The sequence below is a fragment of the Drosophila hydei genome, unplaced genomic scaffold (assembly GCF_003285905.1).
Source record: "Drosophila hydei strain 15085-1641.00,03,60 unplaced genomic scaffold, DhydRS2 tig00000001-arrow-pilon, whole genome shotgun sequence".
In the NCBI taxonomy this organism is placed as follows: Eukaryota; Metazoa; Arthropoda; class Insecta; order Diptera; family Drosophilidae; genus Drosophila; species Drosophila hydei.
The window spans coordinates 10,591,634-10,613,384 of NW_022045643.1; the positions used below are offsets into that span (position 1 = coordinate 10,591,634).

The 21,751-nt window shown below is 35.5% G+C and overlaps 3 protein-coding genes and 1 long non-coding RNA gene across 4 annotated transcripts; 3 read left to right on the forward strand and 1 right to left on the reverse strand.

Moving 5' to 3' along the window:
- Positions 1-3,623: 3,623 nt before the first annotated feature.
- Positions 3,624-4,729, forward strand: LOC111593134. Its single transcript, XM_023305734.2, has 2 exons — positions 3,624-4,113; positions 4,180-4,729. The coding sequence occupies exons 1-2, from the start codon at positions 3,650-3,652 to the stop codon at positions 4,727-4,729; spliced, it is 1,014 nt and encodes a 337-aa protein (XP_023161502.2). The 5' UTR covers positions 3,624-3,649.
- A 1,025-nt stretch (positions 4,730-5,754) lies between these two features.
- Positions 5,755-6,635, reverse strand: LOC115483407. Its single transcript, XR_003944343.1, has 2 exons — positions 6,458-6,635; positions 5,755-6,393 (listed from the first exon to the last, which is right to left on the reverse strand). It is a non-coding gene; the product is annotated as an uncharacterized LOC115483407 (long non-coding RNA).
- A 13,479-nt stretch (positions 6,636-20,114) lies between these two features.
- On the forward strand, positions 20,115-20,645 carry LOC115483722. The gene has a single exon (XM_030225882.1). The coding sequence runs from the start codon at positions 20,340-20,342 to the stop codon at positions 20,643-20,645; it is 306 nt and encodes a 101-aa protein (XP_030081742.1). The 5' UTR covers positions 20,115-20,339.
- A 55-nt stretch (positions 20,646-20,700) lies between these two features.
- LOC111593119 (alpha-tocopherol transfer protein-like) lies at positions 20,701-21,507 on the forward strand. The gene is made up of 2 exons (XM_030224545.1): positions 20,701-21,064; positions 21,130-21,507. Exons 1-2 carry the CDS (start codon positions 20,864-20,866, stop codon positions 21,388-21,390), a joined length of 462 nt encoding a protein of 153 aa, XP_030080405.1. The 5' UTR covers positions 20,701-20,863; the 3' UTR covers positions 21,391-21,507.
- Positions 21,508-21,751: the final 244 nt, after the last annotated feature.

Consider the following 21,751-nt stretch of genomic DNA (forward strand, 5'->3'; position numbering starts at 1 on the left):
AAGAAAACGCAGATCCGCTGATGATCAGGATATCTCCTAGTTGCGCTATAGTTTTCATACTGTTTTCAGACTGTTACACCATTCACTGGTTAAAGTATCCTATAGAAACTATGTCATTATAATTATAATTATATACAATTTGAATTCAATATATAAATATTAACATATTACCCAAATGTCATTGTCATTGAAAATGGGAAATCAGTTTATAATAGATTTGTTAAAATGCTTGCTTCCTTTAGGTATATTGTCATTTGTATACAAGTCTGGGCATTGCAAACCACTTCACTAATTCTCTTAACCTTTATTTATTTAAGCATTCTATAAGTTTCCATAAAGTCTCCACAATGGGACAAGTTAACATTTTAAGAACTGCCCAAAAACATCGAGTCAACAGATCCATGAAGGTATTAAGAACACTCATGCATTGTTTTACCAGCTGCATACCCAACTTGATCAGTTTTATGACAGCCTTCAGCTTATTAACTATCGTAGGCACTATATTGCCATGATTTTCCAACATAGTGGTCAAAGCTTGCTGCAGTCCTGATATTACTTCACTAAATTCGCTGATCTCTGAGCCGCACTGTAAAAATGCATACAATGCATATGCCACATATTTATACAAGTGCACAGTAGCTTCAAATATGCACTTCAGCTTGTCAAATGAAAATACAGAACTTATAAGGTTTTTAAAAAATTTGTGGTCCACAACTAACTGCTTCTGTCCTTCTACTTTCCTTCCATCACAGTGAGCACAAAGTGCTATCAAGAAAAGTACAGCGAAAGCCATTTTGATTCGGCAGAAGATTCTCTACGTCTGTTGCACCACCTCGCGGCTAACGGTACTATTTAAGGAATCGAAATTTGCTACACTTATGGTACTGTGCATAGCAAATTGCAGGCGTAAGAAGAAGCATTTGTGTTTTGAAATAAGTTGAATGTAATTTGTCCAATCTTAACGAAATATATACATCTTCCCAAATGATCGTCTGCAGCTTGTAGAATATAGAACAAAGAACAAATGTTGTTTAATACATGTGTTAAATAAAGCTGACCACTAGAATAAAAATGTACATATTTTGACCTCAATTAATTTCAGTAATAATAATAATGCTAGAGTCGTGAGTCGTGAGTCGTTCGTTTATAACTCAAGTCAATTGAATACGTTTACCTAACTAGCAATCATACACCTGATTAGACCACATCCAATGCGAATTAAGCCAAGTCCAATTGCGTATGCCTCACGACCTATAAAAACGAGTTGTGCCAACTATCTGTCAGTTACCACAGAAGCTCTTTAAAATGAAAGCTTTAATAGTTATTTCACTCTTTGTAGTTGCTAGAACTGAAAACCACCTTAATAGAGACCAGAATTCTGACTTGGCTGATGCCAAGCAACAGCTTGATTATCGCCGTCCTTATAGAACAACTGCCGCTTACTACGGACTATCGGAGGAACTATTGGACTCCGCCTCTCCCAGAGATGATTTCGACCATATTTGGATAACGTCGCAAAAGTCAGACATTCTCAAACAAGAGCCAATCGCCCCAAAAGGGTTAACTACAGAGCGAACAACTACAAAACGATCAACAACAAAACGATCAACAAAACCAGTAACAAGAACAACAACAACAGGGAAATCAAAAACAACAACCACCAAAACAACAACAGCAACAACAAAAATCACAACACGCAAAACAACCGTATGCACAAAATTGAAGTAATTAAGTATACGTTGAGGTACATCTATTATTTTATGATATCAATTTTCATTTGCTCTCATTTAGATCTTTCGATGAGCGCTTCAGGTCATTCGAAAAAAGAAATAATGGAAGTGCAACAACGGAATCGTGGAGAAGGCCAAAAGAACCTTCGAAAGAAATTTTAGAGGAGCTACCACCTAGCGCGCTAGCCTTGAGGTTATTGGATATGCGTCTTGAAAAAGGAGGAAATTGTTTTATGAACATCATGCAAGCACAAATTGATAAATGTAAGGAAGTCGTAGCATCTTTTCTAGCGTGTATGACTTTAGAGAAAGGTAATGAGCTCAATGTAACAGTTTTTATCAAGGAGAAATGTTTGCAAATAGTGAACAAAATTGACAACCTTCAAGATTCGTGTTCGATTGTCTCGTTAGGTTTTCTTTGCTTCGGCCACACGTTGTTGGCATTAATCTTCGTAGCTCAGATTAACATTACGATAATGCATTCCCTGTTTTGGGCTAACCTACGACTTATTCCGGAATGCAAGCAAAAATCAGCTATGGACGTTTTTTGCAATACACTTCAGTTCAGTGTCGATGTCGGTATGTGCTTATATTCATCCTCGAAAATACTTACGACTTGAAAAAATTAAAAATGCAAATATTGAATAAATCTATGTATAGTTAGCTCTTAGCAATCCCAAGTATTTTGCCTTATTAGATCACTGCGACAAGGAGATACCCTGAACATTGCGAAGAGGTGTTTCTCCCACCATTTTATCATAAGTGTATAAATATATAACAAATGCTTAGTTTCCAGCTTTTGTGGTTTGCAAGAACTCGAAGCTCACATGGACATATACTTTATGTAGTTCTGGGTTTCTGCAATGCAGACAACGATTTGTGTATTTGGATGGCATGTGGAGAAGTTGAAGTTTTGTTATTTCAATATTTTCATATTCGCTAATAGATACAGAAAATGTTGAATAAGTAGCTTAGATTAAGCCTCAAAGAGAGAACGAGTTAACTTTTTTAGCATTTAATTTTATTCTTTGCAAGTTCAAATATGCACAGCTATATATAACACAGCCGAGTCGGTCGTTCAGGTTAATCCGCCCATACACTTGATAATACCCCATATTCCTTCAAGAATCTCACACAGTGATGGCCTAATCGCGTACCAGATACAACGTATTGCCAAAGTAATTAACGTCACTCGAAAACCAATAATCGATTGTATAAATTCAAGAGCGCACATCAAGATTTTAAGGATTCCTTGAAAAAATTTACCGATCACCTTAAGCACACTTTCACCTGGTGAAACCTTTAGGTTCTCTATTGCTTCATAAATGCATATGATACTTGCAGAAATTGGATTCTGCAGGGCTGTACATCTAATGAATCTCGCAAATATCTGGGGCATCAATATAAGCATGCCGAATATTCCTTTTATAATACAAAAAATCGCCTTCCCCGTAATTATGTTCAGAAGTATATTTAAAAAAAATTTGGGTCCATATGCTATATCAAGCGATTCAGATCCCATCTTGCTTCAACTTTTCCGTTATGTCTTTCGTTTGAAGATTTTTACGACTGTTCCAATACGTCGAAGATAACGGTACTATTTAAAGAATCGAAATTTATTATGCCTATGTTAATTTGCATAGCAAATTGCTAGCGGAAGATAAGGCATTTACATGTTTTAATATGTTGAAGCTCCGCAACACAAACGTGATAACTCCAATAATAACAATAAAGTGAATAATAAAAATAAGCTCGTTATATAACACAAATCCATTGAACACGCTTATCTAACTAGAAATCATACAGAACACCTGACCATATCTAATTCGAATTAAGCCAAGTTCAATTGCGTATGCCTCGCGACCTATAAAAACGAGTGGTGCCTGTCTGTCTGTCAGTTACAACAGAAGCTCTTTAAAATGAAAGTGTTAATAGTTATTTCACTCTTTGTGCTTGCTAAGAGTGAGAGCCACATTAGTAAATTTCCGAATTCCGAATTGAGTAATGACAAGCAACAGCTTCTTCATAGTCGACCTTATAGACGCATTCACCATGTGAAACGTCGTAATGGTAGGAGATTTGATTCCAATTTATCCACATTCGAGCTTGGCACTCCTTCGATATTGCCACCCAAGCAAAGAGATCAGCTAAAAAAACCAGTAAAAACATCAAAACCAAAAAAAAACCATCCAAGAACGTTAACACTTAAAGCGGCCAAACGAATAACAACACGAACGCCAAAAGAGACGACTCCTGCCACGAGTAGTTATTTTAGACATGGCAGGGATCCCTTTCAAAATGATGTGATGGGTCAAGAAAATATTTTAAATGATGAAGCCAGTAACATTATCCGTGCTGCTACACCATGTGACCAGACAACGAAGTATTCAAATTTGTTTTTATTACGGTCTTTTCGACTACTAACAGTAAATTTCTTTACCATTTATAGGAGTTTCAGCGAGCGTTTTGAAGAGTTCGAAAAAGGCGCAGATGACGAGACGTCGACAACATGGTCAACTCCAATTTTGCCCCATGTTTTCAGATTAAGGCCACTATTAAAGCACAATATACGCCCCGCTATAGATACAGCCACTTCATTGTCTAGTGAGTTCGATTGCTTTACTGTCGCATTAAGAGATCAGCAAAGAAGAAGTATAAATTATCTGGAAACGGTTTCCTGTATTGACTACGAGTCAGGCGAGAAGAAAGACGTACTAAAGGGTATAATACCAAAAATGAGGAAGATCAGTAAATTATCAACAACGGCCTTAAACCATTGTCAAATCGAATTTTCACCGTGCATAGTTATTAGAACGGCAGCGATGGCCGGTATCATTATGTTGAACTGTTTCATTGTGGCCGAAGTAGTTTGGATAGATAATAAAATATTTCCGGAATGCATACGACCTTTAACTATGGATATTTTTTGCAATGCCTTAAAATTTTCTCTAGATTTCGGCATATGCACAGCCCTATTCATTGCACAGTTTTTAAGATAAACTTGTAAATTATATATATAGATAATATTAAAATATATATAATATCTTTTGAGATGATGATTTTGTTAAAATGCACGTAACAGCGCGTGGCAGGTGTAGCAGACGACATATCTTCTTGATCATAGCAACGATTTAAATATATATTATTGTATACTAAACGTAGATAGTATATCTAAATATTATAAAATAAGTAAAAGCAAGAGACTTTTAATGCTATATGCACAAATGATAATTTCCCATTTTCTGGAGGTATCGAAATTCAAAAAATGGAAACTCTTTTCAAAATAGTAAAAACCTGTACTCTTGGCATGTAACATATTTACATTACAATAGCATCATAGGATGTAACATTGCTTAAAGTACATTTACCAAAGGACACTTATCAAGCGAGGTGGACCTACAAGTAGAGTAAATAAACCACGCGTTTTCCTCATTCAGAAGGTGCAAATATGGTCAATATGGAAGAAGCTTCTTTTTTAATTAATTAACTTATTCAATGCTTCAATTAGAGCAGTATATTACTCAGTTGTAGTTATTTGACCTCGCTGACAAAGTTTGTTTTTAATTATTATTTTTTTTTTGGCAACCGCTGAAATCGGAGATATTTCATTAAATTTATGAAAATAGGCTTCGTGTCTGTTTCCAGATGAACACGAAAGACCGTATAACTGATCCAAGAAATCATTTGAATGCGCCTGCAAACCATAAAATAGTATAGAATGACTGGAACATCAACTTCTATTCCAATTATTATTATCGACAAGAACGAAATGGGATGAGCTATCGAGCTGCGTTCGATATACATGAAATTACATTTCAAATTCAAGACTCCAGCCTTTGTAGTTCGGACGGACAGATGGACAGACAACAGCCTTGGTCAAAAATATACTTTACTTGATGGGGTCTCTCAGGCGTCTGTCTGTCAGTTGCATGCAATATCACAAAAGCATTAAACGCTGATTTCCCATTTTCAATGGGTTCAAAGTATCAAAACAAAAGACGAAAAACCTATTAATTTATTTAATTTGTTTTATTTGAGCTGCATTTTAATCTGACTCTTTTATTCCATTTACAAGACACGATTAATTTCTAAAATTCCTAAATTTGTGAGCAAAAAGTAATATCAGATATGAAGGTTATCGCTAAGCCTAGTAATGCCCGCGCACTCGGTAATTTACAAACATCAGCTTTCGCCGCGTTTATATAGATTATACTTTTAGCTATTTGAATTACTAATTTGTTGACTTCGTGATATTTGGCCAGATTTGTGTTTAGGCAGTTCCCTGCCAAGCCTCTACATTGTTTTTGTACATCCAATAGTATTTCCTTGATTTCACTGGCCGGTTTCTGTATACTTCTAAAATTAATTTGACTTGCAGGCGTCTCCGGACAGCTGCGCATTTTAGTTAGAAAATCATCTGCACTTTTCGCTAAGACATCGGTCACTAAAGTGTGACAGTCAGCAGACTCGACGTTCGTATTGCCCTTCAGTAAGTGCGCCAATTTTTTGTGCTTTATTGGCGATATCTTTACCTTTTGTTCCTGCACAAGAAGCTGAGACCAATTAATTTCTTTCACTCTGGCCTCATCTTGCGGCATATCTGCACTAGCTGCCTGAAGGAGCATTGCACAAAAAATCAGCAATGCGAATTTTACACCCATTTCTGCAAGAAGTCCAAATTGTAATGGCCGCAAGATACATCAATATTTTAATATAATACTACGAACACTGTTCAGCTAATTGGACGTGGAGCAATTGAAATTAGATGTGGCTCGAAGTCCGTTGCTTAAATATATCCCATTATTGTCATATTCTCTAACAAATAGGGAAAGTCGATAAGTTTGCGACTGGGAGATACCCTGCACCAGAAATAACAAGTTAGTAAGAGATACACTGAACCCTTTGAAGATGTATTTTCCAATCAGTCGCACCAGATCTGACCATATATGCCACGCCTACTGCTGCCTGTTAGCCCATTATACCCACTACGAGTGAGTTTAGGGTATAGAAAGACAGGTGTGCAAACATTGCTTGAAACCAATTTACTCCTTACACCTGAACAAATATTAACAAGTAAGAAAACTCAAGTCGGGCTGCCCGACTAGGAAATTTTAGTGCAATTTTCAGCGCATGATCTACATATTCTATTAGATTATTAGAAATGCAGAATCCTTCACTTAGTGGCCCTATTTCCAACTGAACTTATTTTTAAAGAATTTGGCAACATTTGGAGCAGGTATTCAAGATCCAACCAAAATTCAAATTGAATAAAATATACACACAACTAACTACAACATTTTTAAGGTTCTAGCACTCGATCATGTTTTTATTCGATAACAATTAAATGGGAATAGTTATCGAATATAAATATATTTTTTTTAATTGCTGTTTTTATTTGCAATCTGTTTTATACTAGACAATAAACAAATTTGTTAACAATAATATTACGTAACCGGATGGCTTGGGCTCCAATGAGATCAATCCATATATTTATCTACTTTACACATTTATCTATTTCTGTGGGGTAGGTCTAGGACATGTAATCTTTTGAGTCGCCTGTGGTTGCTTGAGTCATCCAGTAGTCTTAGTGCAAGAGCATTGTCGTGGTTATGTAGTTTATTCATGTATCGAATATATGAAACAAATTTGATATGCGCGTGCTCTAGTCTCTAGTTCTTATAAATGGGATCGACGCATTCACACACATGGACGACTCGACTTGTCGTCCTGATCGGCCTGTTACACACATTTGCAAATGAACTAATAATTTTTCTCAATATATCTGAAGTATTGTATGATAATCATGCTTGAAGGTTTACTTTGGAAGTTAATAAAACAAATTCAATTAGTCTCCGATTTTTTATATTAAAATCATCTTAAATAATCAATTTTTGGCTTTGAAAAGTTTGGTTTTGATTGTGTCTTTTTGGCATGCCAACGTTTCTTGAACAGCAGTGGAACATTGGATAATGACCTCTCTTACTTCCTTCCAGACGCATTCGAGGAGCGGAACCTTAAAGTCCAATTCTCCATTAAGACTTGATTCCATTAAAAACGTGCACGACTCCATTACTGCGAGCTCCTGTGCTAGCTTACCGGCACCGCATTCTGGCGTGTCCTTAACGCAGTTCTGGTTCGTTATTTCCACAGCCTCGGTCAGTCGAATCAGACTCTCCGAAACTTCGTCATCGATGTCACCTGTGCAGTTCTTCGCACGTGTGTGAAATGCAGCTGCCGCTGCTGCTAGAGATGTGACAGCTTTCTGGAAACAGTGGTGGAAATTGGGACTCGCAGAGCTCATTACAATACCAGTTGTAAAGCCAGCCGGTAGTTGCAAGCTCACGCAGGTAGCGCCCTGCAGGCCCGCAGACAGAATAATGATTGAAAATAGCTTCTGCATTCTATGAGTCTATAAAATTTAATAGTATTAAGAGGAATATTTTCGCGTCGCATTGACTACATCAGCTCCGCTTAGCGCATATAATTCAAATCGATGTAATTAAATTACTTCATAATATAATTCTAAAATTAGAGAGTTGTTTTAACTGAAACAAAATATTCTCCGCCTAGGCGATATTCTAAGTTCATCTATGCCAGTGAAAATGCTAACGAAAATGACAGTAACAAAGAGAGAAGCTGTGGTAGACTCCACGAAGCTTCTCCGGCTGTTCGTCTGCTTCTCTGTCCAGCTGTCCATTTGTCTCCTACTCAGACTTTCTTTGAGGAATTAAGGTAAGTATTAAAATGCTTAGGCGTATAATCTTTTTAATTTGTTCTGCTTAAATCTTACAATGCTTTGCGCTAGATATTCATTTCTATGTCGCCGAATCCTGGTGGAATCACGAGCTGAATCAGCTTTTGGCCAACTGTTGGCCATGCCAACTGGCCGTAATAAGTATATCATACATGGAACATTAAGTTGCACGGGATAGTCCATAGCCAACAATTTGTTGGCCAAGTCAAAACGTAAGCAGAATCCCAATCTGTGCGAAAGGATTGCCAGCTTGCTACGTGTGTGTGCCTAAGTGTGTGTGAGTGTGTGAGTGCATGCTGACCTCAGTATATTTTGCGAATGCTAGAGTCAAATCCGGGCATTTATCATGATTCAAATGAATTATTGAAGTATATATCTTTGGCAGTCCCTATTGGACTATCAAAAAGCTGCACACAACACACACACACACCCATACATATATATATATATATGTATATACACATATCCTTTCTGTTGCAAATGGGTTAGGTCAACTGTTGTTTGTTGGGTCGCAGGACCTATGTGATTTGTTGATTTATTTCATTTCTGTAACTGTGCTTAAATGGCAGACAATGTTTCTAGAGTTTCTGTGTTTTTCTTATAAGTTTCTTATAAGTTTATATACGACCCGATTCTCTCTCTTTAAGTACTTCCCACTAGCTTGAAAAGTATGGTTGCCTTTGGCGCTATCGATATTATAACATAAGGCTGAAATGAATTTCATTTAATATCTTCCCACGATTATCTTAGCCAACCATTCGACACATATTCTAGAGATGATGTTGATGATAATGATTCGAGCTTGCATCCTCACAATTAATTGTGTAGTCGTATATACCCCACCCCCAACTCAACTTTGGTACAAAAATCAATTTATTTTCATTTAACATGAAACATGAACTTTAAAATGTTGTTAATTAACTTAAGAACTTTTCAAAGATTTGTCTTGCTCTATTTAGTATCCATGTAAACCTTTTCATATAATATTTTTGGCATGAATTCAGATTTGGAATGTCGAGTGAATCAAGCAGGCACTCGATGGTCATGATGTGGATGATATTCATATCGAATTTTTCAGTCCATATGCATTCGGTGAGTATCGCACAATCTGTGACAAACTTTATGATTTGGGGAATTAGTTTTTTGCTTATGCCTTTTATGAACGCATCCAACTTTTTGTTCTTGCCATCTCGTTTACACCTCGTAATGCCAGATTTCAGCCGATGACACTGCGACTTATATGTGTTGAAGAAGTGCATTGTCAACTCTGACATATTCGCCACAGAAAATTGCTCGGAAAATTCATTCAACTCTTCTGCGGAATTAATCTAAAAGGTTTTACTAACTATTATGATCTCAGCCGATTTGAACAATTGGCAACTTACGTCAAAGGCACTGACACAGAGTAATACTAGCAGCAATGGGCCCATTTTGCAGTAGCTTCCAATGGGATCTATAAGAAAACTTTGCACGATGTCAAACAAAAACCAAATGCATTCGATATGTTTGTGAACCGTGTAAATCGACTTTTCACACATTGAAATGAACTCAATGTTTAATTTAATAAATATTATAATAATAATACTAACTGCACATATGCCACTAAACAGAACAATAAAAGTGGAAGTACGAGACTCAAATTAGTAGTTATTTTATTTACAATAAATAGTTTCACACAGATTTTCAAATTGTATAAATTATAATTATTTTTAATTAACACTTGATATATTTCACTTGCATATTTAACTACAAATATCTATGCTAAACAATTGGACAGATCCAATAATCAATAATCAAGTCAGAGTTGGGGAGCGTTCTACAAAATTCAAATGTTTCTATTTGCCGACGAGCAAGTCTCAAATCTCATTTTGCACATTTGGAGAGAATTGAGAATCGATCATAAAGAAATAAAAATCGAGAAAATGACAAACTTACATTCAAAATTTCAAGTGAGACAAACAGAGAAACAAACGAAGCTGCCTAGAGTTTGTGTACTTTATGGATCTGTCAGCTCTCTTTCCATGTATTCTTTTGCAGAAATTTTTAATTGATTGAACCTCGAATTATGTTCAAAAGAAAAGCAAGTCCAACTATCCATTTTCTTATGATATAATAATATTAAGCTAATTATATCATGAGCTTAATATTAATATTGAAAATAAGAATCAAAAAACTTGAAATTGATGTTCTAAAATAATCGCATCAGAAATTACAAATGGAATGCTTCATTCCTTAAGTAAATGAGCAAGCATAGTGAAATAAGTAGCTGCAGTTGATCTATATACTATATTATATATATATAAAGATATATATATAATATCCCATCAGCTGCTGTTCAAATAGAGCTATTTTTATTGCGTGCCGTTAACGAACTGCCATGTCAGAAGTAGTTTTGTTTTTTGTTTGTCACGCTCTCTAAATACTAAATAGTCCCCAAATATTGAAATTGTCGGGTATTGGCTAATTGTGAACATGAAGGGGCAGAAGCCTTTGTAGCAAATTACTTAATCTGCATGCGAAGACAATTACCAATCAACAGGATATTATGCGTTAATCGCTTTAAACAATACCCAGGCAAACAATTGTGGAATTTCGTGGCACGCAATTGGCATTTACTGTCTTAAACTAATTTTCGGCCCAGGGACCGCTTGTAGGCCCGACCAGCAGCATTTAATGAGCGGCCCCAAATCGAAGACAACAAACGATTTTTCGAAGGGGCAATCAGTCAACACTGCAGCTCGAGCAGCTCGAGGCGCTGGCACCCGCAGCTGCCCCATCCACAGAACGTGTCCAATTTTACTAATTAGAGCAAATATTTGTCTGCTTGATAAATTTGGTGGGTGGCGGGCGTCGCCACCCACACAGCACCGCCCCGTCATTACCAGCACGCACAGCAGAGCAGTTTGGTTGCCTGTGCCCCGCCGCCTAGCCAAGAATTTAATTACGCGCCGCACTCAATGGAGACAAAAATCAGTCAACCGCGTGCCAAGCCCCTTGCCCCTTCACTTACGCATGCCCAGCTAGCCGATACAGGCAACAGTTCCGGCTATTTGTTAGCTGGAAATCAGTTTTGTGTGCCTGTCAGGCGCTTCCAGGAGTCAAGAGTTTCGCTTCTATTCGCTCTGCGCTTTTGCGAGCGAATGCGAAATCTCAGGAGAAGAATTACAGTCGTTATACAGTCTAACTGCTCTAACTTATATGCTTGTAAAATTTTGTTGAATACAAAAATATATTTATTGTAAGAAGTGTCAATATAAAATTTTTATTAATTTAATTTCATCAATTTTCGTAGCTGTTGAAGGCCATTATTTAGGAATTTTGCTAAAAGAACTTTTTAAAAAACAATCTGGCTTTATTGAGTGTCTTTGTAAACTGGTTAATCCATTTCCTTTCACAGCGATTCAGCTTGGAAAAATCCAGTGTGGCAAACAAGCACTCCGTAGTAAGCACGTAAACATCCGTCATTAAAGCCTTTGATTTTGCACTGTAGCCCAAAGAGCCCCAGTTTAGAGATTCTTTGAGAACAGTCAAGCAATTTCTGATAATAACGTCTACTTTCCTTATCAAGGGCTCAAAGCTTTCTTGCTGCGCTTCATCCGTGCAGTTGCGAAGAGACATCTTGATCTTCCGCAACTTCGATGAGTACTCGAAAAACAGAGTCGGTGACACTTCAGATAAAATGATCGGAACCGAAGTTTTATTTAATGCTGTTTCGGCATTTGTTGAATAGATCTAAAAGTTATTTTATATATAATGATTAAATCGGATTTAAACTGATTTTAACAATTGGCAACTTACGTCAAAGGCACTGACACAGAGTAATACGAGCAGTAATTGGCCCATTTTGCAGTAGCTTCCAATGGGATCTATGTGAAAACTTCTGTTCGCACGATGTCAAACATGAACCAAACACATTCGATTTGTGTAATTCGACTTTTCACACATTTAAATGAACTGCAACTAACTTGTTTGTGGCATGAATAATTAACTAATTTAAATATAAATATAATTAATTTTAATATTCCTATTATTTATATTGCCTAATTTATTTTTTTATCTATTTTATTTTATAGAATTTACAGCAGGCATCGAAAATCACATTTTTGTTCGTTTTTATAGGCTGTTCAGACCATCCGCAGCAAACATGATAATATTTATCAGTATTTGAATAAAAATACAAATATATATATATTCTTATCAATTTCTTAGTATCCATTTTGATTACATTTATATTAACAAGCTAAGGCTCCTTCGAGAGCATTGGTTAGCTGGCCTACGCCCTCTAGCTGTGCACTTAAAAATTTGAATTATATTTAAGCAATTCACAATTCATCTATTAAGTAATACTTGTATTTCATTATAAACATCGATAAAGATTCTAATAATCAATGCTTTCCCCTTAAATTAATTGTATAAAAAGTCAATTTTATGTGTGTCTGTTTCTTCCTCATCTTTAAGCACTTCTACGCTTTTGAATCTGCTTGATAGATTCTTCTATATACAAAAGTATATATATATATAGATATATATATATATATATATATATATATATTTATTTATATATATATATACTGGCACGTGTACAGCCCACGTCTTAGCTAGAAAAACATCATAAAAAACCATTCATTAGGGATTAGTCAGAGAATTTAACGCTTCGCTGATTGCCAAATAAAAAATAATAAAAACAAAAGTAGACAAAAAATCCAAAACTAGTTGAAACGGTTTTGACAAATGTAAAAAGATTAATTATGTTCGAAATGTCACATGCGACATGTGATCAACTAAGCAATCCAATTAGTTCCATTTGCTCGAAGACAACGAAGATGTTTGCTTATCTCTGGCCGTAGCAATAGCATTTGGAGTTCGGTTCACGAGTTTTCAGTTCAGCTTTAGATATTTTTATCATAATGATATTAGTTATGCGAAGCAGTTAATTCACAACAAAACATTATGAAGCACTCAACTGATTCAGTGAACAATAAAATGAAGTATACTCATTACTCAGTTATTAAATCGCTTCAATTGGAATCATTTTGTTCGATTCCTAACAAATGATGCCTTCCGTTTAGCGAATTATGTTATAAAATATATCATTCTCGAACTGAACTAATCAAAAAAACTAATGAAATTCGAAGCTCAAATTGGAGATATCCATATGAAGTTGAAGAAAAACATTTACACTAAAACATTTTATATACGCGCTATATTTTTAGTGGAAGTCCAAAAAGGACATCTGAGGAAACGTCGCCTTTGACTGTACAAACACTGCATCCAAAGGAAGTTTATTGCTCTACGCTGAAATTGGGACACTTTCTAGATGAAAGGATTATTAAGAGATTTTCTAAGAGAATCAAAAGTTTTGCTATTTGCGACAGACTCAATAATTCTCGCATTTTATGGCCCAAGTTTTATTCGTATTGTTTTGTGTGCTTTTTCCCCCTCCATCTCCGTCTCTGTCGCTCTCTTCCCATCTCTCTCTCTCTCGCTCTCACTTTGTCTTTCCTTGTGTAGTTTGTAAACTTTGCACTTCGTGCCATAAAATTATATAAAATATATCCTCCCGCAGCCGCTCTGTCGTTTGAGCTGCTGTCAATGTCGCTTGCTGCCAAAAAGTTGAAAGGATACAATTTGTGGTACCATCAAAACAATGCCTGAAGAGCCAAAAAAAAAAGCAGATACGCCAGCTGAAGCACAAAGCAGCTATGCACTATGCTTTCATTTAAGATAAGATTAAATGAATTTTGTTTATTTTTCTGAAGCACTATAGCAAGATGTCTTTGTGCTAGTTGAGATACTTTTTTGCGGAGGCTTATGTATGTCACACAGAAGTAGTTTTATTAGATGTTTTAGGAAGCCGAAAAGCCCGAAATGGGAAATCAAGTTTTTTAAGTTAGCATGGAAAATGTACTCAACTGAGAGGTATAGTCGGGAGTACACGACTAGCAGACACCCTGACCATTAGTAACTGAATTTTTATAATCGATTACATTGCAACGTTAAGAGCTATCGAATACTGAAGCAATACTTGATCAGAATTAAAAAAACATGTAGAGTCTCTAGCTTTAGCTATAGCTTCTGGGATCGATGTGTTCGTTCAACAATGAGCTGATGGGCGTATAGACCAATACGACTAGACGGGCTCAGTTTATATTTCTGATTAAGGATTTATATACATTATAGAAACTGCCATGCATTTCACAAAACTTTTATACCCTAACTTTCCACTTTCAACTCTTTCAAAGAAACGCAAATTTATGATACAATGATTCAAATTCATTCATTCTGAAACTTAAAATACTATTGCTAACAAAGAAGTAACACTAAATGTGGCCGAGTTCTCTCCAAAAATTCTTTCAACATTGGATTAAAATAGAAATGTATGAATTTATATACACAAATATCTGTATAAATGCTTGGGTCACTTTATAAATAATTTAAATATGTCAATGTAATTCTTATGTTCAAGGGCTTTGGCTTTGTAATATTCATAATAATATCATAATTTCTTTCAATACTTTTTTATTTGAAAATATTTAGGTTGAATAACATATGGAATTGACTTTTCATATGGCACAATCAGCGGAAATGAGTCACATGGGGAAAGCCGCAGAATTGTTGCGGTATCCGTATCCGTTGCACTGCTGCCAATTAATGAGCTTAATTAAAAGACCACGCCCCAGCCCACTGCTGCCAACCCGCTACTTAAATAAACTAGTTTTTATGATGGCATTTGTGCATAAATAACGCAGCGTAAATCAATATTTATTGCCTTGTTTTAACAGAGCAAAGTGTGTATCGGAAATTTGTTTAATGTTTAATGCATTTCTATGGCAAGAGGCTGATTAATAAAAGAGTGAACCAATTGGAAGTACAGACTCGTACTATCATCAAAAGTTTGATTACATTTTTCCTGATTTTGTCACCGTTTGAATATCGAAAGATACACAGCTATATACCTTTTTCTATATATTAGTAGAAGGTAACTAAAGAAGTGAACAAGATTTGCCAACTCTTAAGGGAGACCAGCTTGCTCAACTGTAAATGTAGCAATTATGTTGTTATATTGTTTCAGCTTGTGGACTAAGAAATACAGAAAAATTATCAAAAACTTCCGGCGACAATGGGGCTAATGAGGGGTCAACTTAACTTGGTCAAAATTGTTGCACTGATTGTAAATTAAATGCCGAGAAAACAGAAGCAAAGCAGACAAATTTAAAAAACATTACGAGTAATGGGTGTGAAGTTTTCATCAATTTGGACAGTTCAAAATAATTTGCGCAGCCTTAACATATAAGAGCAAAGACTTATCTGTATGTATTAGATATTAGATTAGTGTGTGTTCAACTTACTAAATAATGCAAACATTTCAGGCCCATCCAATTTTTACCTGTCACAGACGACAAATACGTAAATGACAAGCGAAAAGACATCTTAATGAGTATATATATGTATGTGTTTAGCTAGCATATATATACCGAACCGATCTATTCCCACAATCTGTCCACTCAAAATAATTTCTTACCTCATCGAGAACGTTGATCTCGCGTGCCAGAATCCGAGCCGCGCACCACGTACCACGTACCACACCAGGGAACACAACTTGTTCATAGTCGGTTTATTTAATTTTAAAAATGATCTGTGCCACGACAGGCAAATTTCATTTCTAACGAACTATACTAAGTAAGATGCTGTACAAGAGATCTAAGCTATATGTGCAGAAAATCTTAAACATATCTATATATTTTTAATAATTCTAATATTCGCTTGGAATTCCCCAAAACTACATTTTCCAAGATGTGACATGTAGTACAGCTGAAATATGACTTTATAAATTTGAGAATTAATTATGGTAAAGAATAAAAAAAAAATTGGAAAAATGAAGATTTAACAATTTTTTAAAATACATTTTTCACTTTCATCTTTATACTATGCATCGAGTACCTTTTTATAGTTACTGAAGCTTACCTCATCATAAAATAAATAACTATATTTTTAATATTTATTAAATTGGCTTAATTCTATAGAATATTTCTTGAAATTAGTTACCATCATCAACATCATCGTTTTTGAAGCCATGACTCCGCCAGTCCATAAAGCGCACCAATGGATACTCATCTGTGGATGGATGTATTGGTGTGTTGACAAAAACCTTCTGGATAATCTGCTTATCTTCTTTCAGAAGGGCTAATTTTATGTTCGCCATAAAGTGACAAACATAAACATTAACTCTGTTGCTTGTATCCAAAATATAACAAAACTATAAACTAAAAAATATATTCATAAAACGAATCACAAAATTTGGCGACTCTAGCATTTCGATAACATTTTTAATCGATAGCAATAAAACGAAAATAGTTATTTTAAATATTATTTTGACGATAGAAGTAACTACTAAAAAAAATTCAAGTCTCTACCTCTTACATGTTCTAAGATAGGCGTACACGGATAAATCGAGTCGACTTGTCGTCCTGATCGAGAATATATATACTTTATGGCGTCTGCCACGTCTCCTTCTGCGTATTACATATATTTTTATAAAACCAATTCCCATTTTCCCTGGATTCAGAATACAAAATTCCCCCTTAAATATTTAAATATTCAAGACATTTGTATAGCCAATATTCGTAAGCTTTTTGAGGATAGCCTTTACAAATGCATATGCTTATACCTTCCTTTGACTACATACATATGTGTGTATAATAAGCATTTGCGACAAAATTATAAAGTTTTCCAGTCTATTCCCTCTGCATGGATATAGTTTTGTGTATTGTTTGCACTTTCAACACTCTGCCCATGGAGAGTTCGTTGAATATGTGTAAGTTTTCAGAGTTTGAAATTTGTTTACAATACCAAAAATTTGTTGCTGGCATGTTTACAGCCCCAACTGGGCAAACATCGCAATACTCATACAGAAACACATTTTAAATGAAATGTAAGAGGCGAAGTGCTTGACACGACGAATAATCAATACACTTTCCATCGGTATTTAACTAATTGTTAAGGAATTAAATTTTTTTATCATATCACATTTAAATATTTGTCTGCAGTGAAACAACAATCAATTTGGGAGTAAAAAGAAAATCACGTACATAATATATATGTAAGCGTATAGAGTATTGTATGTAATACATATATTCTTGCATATGCATATGTATATCTGGGGAACGTGCTTTGTCTGTGTGTGCTTTCGAACACTTGGGTGTCACTTGAACATGCTCTGCCTGTTTCGTATTTTCATTTATTTATTATTTTTTTTAGTTTCATTTCTTTTTTGAGAAACTTTTCCATTCAAGCTGCAAAATGTCAAAAGAAGCATCAAAATGCCTGCTGAACATTTGTTTACAGCACAGAGACGAGCGCCCTTTACAAATAGTTGATATGTAAAGAAGCATGAAGGGATTTCTATGCGGCGAGGGAGCTGAAACTAAAAAGAAAATAAGTAAATGAGAAATTTGGAATATCTATCAAATAATTATTAAAGTTTATAATAACAAAAGCAACAGCATTTAACGAATTTATTTACAGATCATTAAAAATTATATACTGATAAATTAATTTCTTTAAAATATATTTGTAAATTATTAATTTAGAAATATAGCAACAAAATAAGTAAATGAGAAATTTGGAATATCTATCAAATAATTATTAAAGTTTATAATAACAAAAGCAACAGCATTTAAAGAATTTATTTACAGATCATTAAAAATTATATACTGATAAATTAATTTCTTTAAAATATATTTGTAAATTATTAATTTAGAAATATAGCAACAACATAATAAGAATTTTCTACAAATAATGAATAAATATAAATATTTTTATATAAAAATTAATCATTTGAAAAAAATTGATGTTTTTAATTAATAAGTTTTTTGTTACAAAAATACTTAAATTAACTTAAAATATATTTTTTAATTTTTTTTATTTACTACAAATAGAAATTGTTAAAATATTTCCTATATCAGAATATATATTTATGTTCAAATTGAAGTATTTTTATATTATATGTGAATTAGTTTTTTGTTCAATTTTAGCTAATAATGTTAATAATAAATGATTGAAAAATATTCAAAAATAAGATTTAATTCTATAAATTTACCTTTATTAGCAATATTTTTTGTTCAATTTTAGCTAATAATGTTAATAATAAATAATTGAAAAATATTCAAAATAAGAATTAATTCTATAAACGAATTTACCTTTATTAGCAATATTTCATCATATTGTTTATTGTTCAGGAATATTTAAGCAGAATATTCGCCGCTCTTTGAAGCATTTTCTTTGTGTGTTTTCAAATTCATGAATTCTTCATGAAAACTCAGACAAAGTTCTAATGGTCGAAATTTGTTGTGCTTAAATCAAATTCAAGACTTGTGCCAATATAGTATATAGACACACATATATAGATCGGTGCATGGGTCTATTTGCTTTTACCAAGAAAAATCTGCTGAAGGTCAATTCGAATAACAGCTGAGCGAGCTTTACATATACACACATACACAAACACATATACATGAACATATGTACACATGTACTTATATCTATAGATGCCAGAATGAATGCCTGAGCATGTATGTGTGTTTGTGACTCTTGTCATATGCTTTTCGTTTATTTGTTTGCTTGTTGAGGCTGGCGCTGCCTGTGCTGCGCTGCTGCTGTTGCCATTTCGCTTGTATTTTTTTGGCACAAAAGGCGACGTGCATTAAAATTGATAGCCTTTGACACGGCTGCGGGCTGCGCGGGGCGCAGCCAACAGTGAAGCAAAAGACGAAATGGAATTGACAGCCACTGTGAGAGATGGCTTCAAAAGCTTTGCCTTTTATAATGTACACACCCACACAGATGCCTACATATACATACGCCTGCACGTACTTATTTATGTATGAATGTTTGAATGTTTGAATGTATGAATGTATGAATGTATGGCATGCTTTGCACTTTGCTTTTTGTCGCCTTTGCTCTGGCAGCTGCTGGTCTGTTGTTGTTCGCTTTGGTGCCAATATGTCTGCCATAGCACACATCAAATTGTATTCGTGTACCTGTGTCTGTGTGTGTGTGTGTAGCTGTCTCTGTGCTGCTGTGTACGCAGACAACTGCCAAAGCAGCAACAGCAACAATTACCTCGGCGAAACAACAAACAAAAGCATTAAGATAACAAAAAGACATGAAACTTCGTGTCTAGCATAATTTGCCAAATGTATAAAAATAAAAAAAAATAAAAACTATGAAAACATGTTAAATAGAGTCAAAACAATTAAGTTTACTGAATCATTCACACCCAACAACACAGTCACATGCATCATAAATAAAACCTAAAAAACAAGCCTAAATTCTAAGTTAACTTTACCAGTTAAGTTTTTTAGGAATCAGGTTGAAATTCATCAAAAAACTGGACATAAGGAACTGAACTGCATTTGAATATAATTTACCAATTTAATCTAACTAAATGTGTCTATATATACATGGGATATACATGTAATCTTTTTTTTCTGATTGATTAAATACTTACTATTTTCCTGACTATTTATGGATCATGTCAGAACACCTATAAGTTAGCTAAAATTGTTTTCCTACTTCTTCTTATCCTCCCCTCCCCATTCCACTTTACTTTCGCCTTTAGTTTTGAAAACACTATCTAAAAATACTTAGGGAAGTTCATATCAGGCAATGTTATAAGTAGATTACTAATATCTAAATAACTGCACTCCAATTAAGTTCAATTCCAACCAAGCTATAAGCTAATCTAATCTAAGAGATTATTTTTCGTATCAATGGCAATGGAATCGAAGTTATCGGCGTTGTAGTTGAACTTAGTGCCTTCGAGAACACCAAACATTAAACTTGACCCACAAATTATGCCACAAATACGCCCTCTGTCGGCCAATTTGCAGCGGACAGCCATCGAGGAGCTGAACGAAGTGCCCGAACGTCTGGATGCGGATATTACGGCAATACGCACCTGGCTGGAACAGCAACCACATTTGCGCTCACGCAGCAACGATCAGTTCCTGGTGGCGTTCCTGCGCGGCTGCAAGTTTAGCCTGGAGAAGGCCAAGTCCAAGCTGGATAAATATTATACGCTGCGCACTCGATATCCGGACTTTTATACCATACGTGATGTGGACAGCCAGCGCGTACACGAGCTGCTGCGCCTTGGGTGAGTGGAAGCAGCTGCTCTGAACCAGGTCTATCTTTCGCCTTCCACATCGTCGGCTTGCGTTTGCCCATTCCACTGCATGACGATGGACCACGGATCATTTATGTGCGGCCCGGCTGCTATGCAGCGGACAAGTATAGCTTTGAGGAGATAATTGCCGTGGCGCATGCCTTAAGCGCGCTGAGTCTGCAGAATGATGACTACGCCGTAATCTACGGCTGCATGCTCATCATGGACTTTAGCGGCTATACGGCGGCCCATCTGATGCAAGTAACGTCGAGCACAGTGAAGAAGATGTCCATCTTTGCGGAGGAAGCCATGCCCGTTCGCGACAAGGGCAGGCACATGATCAACACGAATGCCGCCTTCCAAATGAGCTTCAATATGATGCAATCCATACTTCCTGTCAAGCAGCAGGGTCGGGTAAATATATATTTTTTTTTTATGTACGCTACGCTCCTACAAGCTTCTGATACTCCTTTAAACAGATCTCAGTGCATGGCAGCAATCTGGAGTCACTTTACAGCTACATACCGCAAAGGTATTTGCCCACACACCTGGGCGGCGAGCAGGGCACGCTTGAGGAGCTCAAACAGCTGACTTGGGATATCTTCACGGCACAGAAGGAATACCTCCGAGCGGAGGCCAACTATGGAGTTGACGAGAAGCTGCGACCAGCCGGACAGAGCTGCGACTATGACAGCATCTTTGGTGTCGATGGATCATTTCGCAAATTAAACATTGACTGAACTAAAGGTAACTGCAAAGGAAAAACACTTTGAGCCTTTGGAAACATTTTTTTGTATAACACTTTCTGCTATATCTAGGATTGATGTAAATCAATTCAAATCTTCTACACACATATATTCAAAATAAATATATAAAGTATATGTATGTAAAGTATCATGTGTGTAACACAACATATAGGCCTCATACTGTCAAGGACGGCCGTAGTTGAGTTGCTATAAAAACAATCATTAGATTCTCTTCCTGTGGGAAAGGGCACTTGCTATTCGACTTGCGATTCAGTCACTTTCTTTAGACAATTTAATGCATTTTTATTTGGATTTGGCATGAATAGATATTTGAGGCCCACGCGAAAAATTCAGC